This window comes from Zea mays, chromosome 5 (genome assembly GCF_902167145.1).
Source record: "Zea mays cultivar B73 chromosome 5, Zm-B73-REFERENCE-NAM-5.0, whole genome shotgun sequence".
Taxonomy (NCBI): domain Eukaryota; kingdom Viridiplantae; phylum Streptophyta; class Magnoliopsida; order Poales; family Poaceae; genus Zea; species Zea mays.
This window is the reverse complement of record NC_050100.1, coordinates 160,025,970-160,031,385: the sequence shown is the minus strand read 5'-3', so window position 1 is coordinate 160,031,385 and position 5,416 is coordinate 160,025,970. Positions and strand designations below refer to the sequence as shown.

Sequence of the window (5,416 nt, the reverse complement as noted above, 5' to 3'; positions counted from 1 at the left end):
TAGCTTGTGGATTATATAAACACTTAATAACTTGCTTATCGATTATCATAATCTAGGTATCTAGATTATATAATCCACCGAAGGGTTTGTTTGTTTTGTTCCTAATCCATGTGTATTGAGTGGAATTGACTTGGTGTAAATCCCAAGTTAAAATCTGTCTCAATCCCGCGTAATACACTCCAGTTCGGGAATAACAGAAAGCCCGAAATGGACTTTGTGCTCTACATCGGAAATGCATGCCACATCGACCTTGCAGATGCAGTACGAGGTGACTAAGTTCTGAGCGTGTGAATTATAATCATGATTTCACTCCAACTCTCGCGCCAGTAAATGAATGATGTATTGTAGTTGGCAGCATGCAGCACCAATTGGATCTAACCTCCGCTACTCTAGCATTTTGGGAATATGATAAATGTAACAGAAAAGCATGCACACAGGACAGGACGACAAAGGAGAATCAAAACTGAATACCACTTGTATCAGCAGACAATCCATTCAAAAAAAAAGAATAGAGCTACATCTCGATAACAATGGCCCCCGTGTGATTGTTCGGTTGGCTTTCATCAACTCAGATGAGAATGGATGAGATTGTCCGTGACGCAAAGCTGCAGGCTCTATCGTCTATCTGAAACGCAAGATCGAAAGAAGCCTCCACATGCATGCTACGTCTCTCTGTCTCACCTCACCTAGCTAGGGAGAAGAAGGGGGGGGAACTGTATCTCTGGCTCATCATCAGCTTGGCCACCTTCCATGTCAACAGGTGATTCATCAGATTGTGGAGGCGCCATCTTCCATGTCCTCCAGTTCGACGCGTCCACATCCGCGTCCCTCGTCCACTCCAACCGGGCCTAGTTTAGCCAAGAGTCAACGGACTCTGCCACCTTGCGCTTCTTTTTCTCGGCGTAAGCCTGTCTCGACCGATCTTTATCTGCATATGCATGCATATATATGGTGCACATAAGCGTTCGTTGTACATTGTACGTATATTAGATCATCACAATCTATCTTAAATTTAATGTCTCTAATTGCTCGTTATATTTTACAAGTAACATCTTCCACCACTACATCTTCACCACTTTGGAGGATGTTATGTGAAAAATATATAGACGTTCAGGTTACTCGATTTTTTAGAGTCGGGTAACTGGAAATTTGGGTAATCAGAATCCGAAATAAACCCCGTTCACAACATTTACCCAAAATTTCGGGTACTTGAAGGTTCACAACTTTACCCAAAATTTCGGGTACTCGAAAATTTGGGTTCGGATAATTCAAAATTACCCTAGTATAGTATCACACATAGTAAGACAATAAAAATTAAGTAAACATTACATGTAACAAAACAATTTAATATATATATATATAAGTTTATTCTTTATATATTAGTACATCATGAATTTACAATCACATTATAACAATACAAGAGTTTGGTAATTTGGGAAAATTGGGTATCGGGCTGAATTACCCAAACTTGAATCATGCTTTTAGACTTGCTATCTAAATTAGTGATGGGGTAATTCGGGTTCAAGTAAATCAGGTCTGGGTTTGGGTAAATTGGGTTTATGTAATGGATAGCGGGTTTTTTTTGTCTAACTCTAGTCACGTTAGATTAAGATGGATGGTGCATGATGATTTAATATATACATCATGTGTATTAGAGTAATGTATAAATACCGATGCCGAACAGAGGTGGTGTTCTATACCGAGGACATATCCGATGCACATGTAAGCTTAATGCACATGATACACATATTAAATTATTATTATCCATCTCAAATCTAACGTCGTCTCTCGTTGATCATTGTAATTTACAAATAACACCTTCCACCACTACATCTACCACATCGGAGGGTGTCTTTATCAAAATATATCAAACAATTAGAGGTGTTAGATCTAAGAAGAGTGATGATAATTTAATATATGAAGCATGTGCACTAAACTTTCACGCGCACCAGATATATTCTCGTTCTATACTTGCCAAATTCAGAAAAAAAAACAGTCACATAGAGCATCATGTCGAGATTTCCAGCAGCCATGCGTGTTGCATTGGAGCGATTCAGTGACCGTAGGCAAGGCAATGCAAATGTTCGCGCGCATACCGTCTGTCGAAGAGTCGTCATCGCCCGAAAGAATGGGTGGCGGTGGCGACAGCTCCCAGGCGTCGACGATGGGGCGGGAGGATTGGTACTCGAGTCGATCGCGGTCTATCAGGCATTCCTCGCAGGCGACGACCTTCTTCTCGCGCAGGTCCAAGCCGAAGAGCTTCGAGCCCTGGAAGAAGTAGACGACGTAGTGGTCGTTGGGGTCGACGAGGGCGACGTCGGGCACCTCGCCCGGCTGCAGGCCGGCGGCGGCGTAGGTCTCGTCCTTCCAGATTTCCGCGAAGGCCACCTCGTACTCGAATGTCCAGGGGTTCGGGACCTCCGGGTCAACGAGCGTCCACATCCATACTGTGGGGTTAGACTCGTCGACGGGCACTTTGTAGGAGAGGCCGCGGATCTCGACGAAGCGCAGCTTGCCCTCACTGGGCCTCACGCAGCGGCGCTTTCGGACGAGGGGCTTGATGACGCGGTCGAAGGCGACGTGGCCGGCCATCTCGGAGCCGGCCGGGAGCGGGATGAAGCGCAGCGCGGGGCTCTCGGGGACTGGCGTGAAGGGGTCGCAGCAGAACACTCCATAGGCGGGGGAGAACCACCAGAGGCGTCCGTCGTGGGCGAGCACTCCGATCTCGGAGTCGGGGTTGCGCATGCGGACCTGTTGCCGCGCCCGGCTGAGGTTCCTGGCGAACCACCGGCATGTGGCGGTGGAGTAGTAGATGAGCTTGTTGGGCTGGGAGTAGGAGGTGCTGGGGTGGAGCTGGGCGACCACGTAGTGGCCGCTGTGCTGCGGGTCGGCGATTAGACCCATGCTGAGGTCGAGGAAGATTAGACCCACGCCGTCGTTGGCCTGGGTATAGGAGGACACCGGGGGGAGGATGGTGACGGTACGAGTGTGGGTGTTGCAGAGGAAGAAGTCCGGGCGGTTGCCTTCGACGACCTGGAGGAGGATGCAGCCAGAGCGGTCGGCGGCGAGGATGTAGGCGGACAGTGGCCCGTTGGTGCGCCTGGGATTGGGGGCGACGCGGGGGTGAAGCACCAGGTAGGAGGGCAGCGGCGGGTCGTTGAGGTCGAGCATCAGCATGTCGGTGCCGGGGATGATCTCATGGGCCCGCTCGTCCTCGTTGCTGGGGAGGACGACAACGGAGACGAGGGCCACCCACTTGCGCTGAGGCTCCGACGACTCGGGCTCCTCCTGCTCCTTTTCCTTGCCGGCACGCGACCACTGCGCCAGTTCTGGCGCCGACCATGACTTGCGACGAGGCACCGACTCGGGCTCCTGCTCCGCTTCCTGGCCGTCACGCGACCCCTCCGCCAGTTCTGGCCCCGACCATGACATGGCTGGTGGCGAGGCGCTGCACTGGTGCGGGGACGTACGGGGGACGCGAGTCGGTTGTGTTAGTTTGAATCGTTTGATTAGAATTCGTGATCGTGGCTGTTGCCGCATGTAGGAGGAAGGCGATGGGGATTTTATGTAGAGGAGGCGGGCGTGGTGCGCTGCGTATCCACGGATGCAGGCGATGGGCCACGGCCCACGTGGGCGTTCATTCCTCTACTCCTGGAAACTTGCTCCGCCGCTTGCGCAGCATGGAACAACGGGGCCGGCTCTGGCCCAACCGCGGGAGGGACGACCGCCTAGGGCCGAAGCAAAAGGGCCTAGTTTTTTTTTCAAAGACTATTTTTAATATTCTGTCGAGAAGGATATATTGGAAAACATTGATATGAATATTGATCTTACATATTTTGATTCAAGTACTCGACAAAGTTATTTATTTTGAGGCATTAGAACTATACACAGTCTGAATATTTTTAATACCCTAAATTTTATTCTTACTTAAGGTACTTGTACAGATTTAAAATTGTTTTACTATTCTTATTTTCTTCTATTTTAATTTACAATACAAATGAAAGAATATAGATCTAAACATTGACCTAGGTCCCTCCAAAACCCAGAGTCGACCATGGGTGGGGTGCACGTGAGTCACGTGAAGAAGGAAAAGGAAGACAAGCAAGTGACACATGCGGTAGTTAGAAATAAGGAGTGGAATTGGAGGTACGGTAAAAGAAGCTACTGGATTTTTTTCCTCCTTGCATAAGAGCAACTCCAACAATGGTCTGAAACTCCCCGCGTAAGAGCAACTCCAACAATGGTCTGAAACTAAGTTCTAGTTTAAAATATAAAATTCTAGATTAGAAAATAGCTTCCAAGAGAGGTCCTATTTTATAACTTAAGAACAAATTAATATAGGGCTCCAACTCTGAGATCCTAAATGTATAAGCTCACAGTCAAGGCCCTATCGACCTGTCTGTCACACCCGGATTTAAGGGATAAAGCCGGGTGCGTCTCATATGTGCGTCAAAGAAGAACATCACATATAATGACAAAGTGTATAGAGATAAATGTCACAAGTATTAGTATTACATAGCAGAAGTCTTACAAAAATAAATGATAACAATAAAGCGAACTAAATATTATTCCTTTGCGCCAACAAGCTGACTAAGAGATGCCACCTAGATGAGCTCGTACTCTTCATTGTAAGGCTCCTCCTGGACCACCTGTTCTTCTCCTGTGGGGGTTTATATATTGCAAGGGTGAGCTTACAAAGATCATGGATCAACAAGTTGTGGGGAATAATGTGCATGAAGTCGCCAAAGGTGAGAGTTCATGTGAAGTGTAAGGCTGATCAACAAATGAGGGTTAAAGCTGAGCATTGCTTTTAATAAGTTGGTCAAGCTTTATTAGCAGTTACTAAATGTAAGTAGATACCAAACCAGAGTGATAATAGATCAAAATTAATAATAAATCCCAATGCGATGCAAATGACAAATTGAATTTAATTCAATAAATTAATCATGCGATAGTCCTGAGCTGCTCATGACCACGAGCACGGCTAGTATACCAGTTTTACACTCTACAGAGGTTGTACCCTGTACCCACAAGTCGTGTATCTCATCTATCAAGAATTTGCAAGGCCCTTAGGCACTGCCGAGGTGAATGGCTAGGGATCCACTACGAGGCCTTTACAAAGTTCCACTAGCTTCAGAAAATCAGCTACAGTTTCTAGGAAGAGCAATACAGGAATCCCCTGTCTGACCGACATCGCAGCAAAATCAACCCAGGAACCTCCCTACACGCCTACTCCCCTACTGCCCTTGCCCCTATCGGGTAAGGTAGTCATCCACTAGCTTTCCTAGTTAGTCAGCCAAGGGCGTCCCATTCCACGCTTGTGGTGGCATGTGTTTCTTAAGTTAAGCTCGATGTTCCAATTAACTTAGTTGTCTTATCATGAACATAAATAGAACAGTAATAAATAATGATCATG

General features: G+C 47.0%; 1 protein-coding gene across 1 annotated transcript; it reads right to left on the bottom strand.

Moving 5' to 3' along the window:
• Positions 1-440: 440 nt before the first annotated feature.
• On the bottom strand, positions 441-3,533 carry LOC100276514 (uncharacterized). The gene is made up of 2 exons (NM_001150282.3): positions 2,097-3,533; positions 441-928 (listed from the first exon to the last, which is right to left on the bottom strand). The coding sequence occupies exons 1-2, from the start codon at positions 3,430-3,432 to the stop codon at positions 849-851; spliced, it is 1,416 nt and encodes a 471-aa protein (NP_001143754.1). The 5' UTR covers positions 3,433-3,533; the 3' UTR covers positions 441-848.
• Positions 3,534-5,416: the final 1,883 nt, after the last annotated feature.

Bases quoted from the DNA above. Each gene is read 5' to 3' on its own strand.
- LOC100276514 (NM_001150282.3), bottom strand. From the start codon at position 3,432: ATGTCATGGTCGGGGCCAGAACTGGCGGAGGGGTCGCGTGACGGCCAG. The intron at 929-2,096 runs GTATGCGCGCGA...ATGCATATGCAG, and splicing joins TGACGACTCTTCGACAGACG to ATAAAGATCGGTCGAGACAG.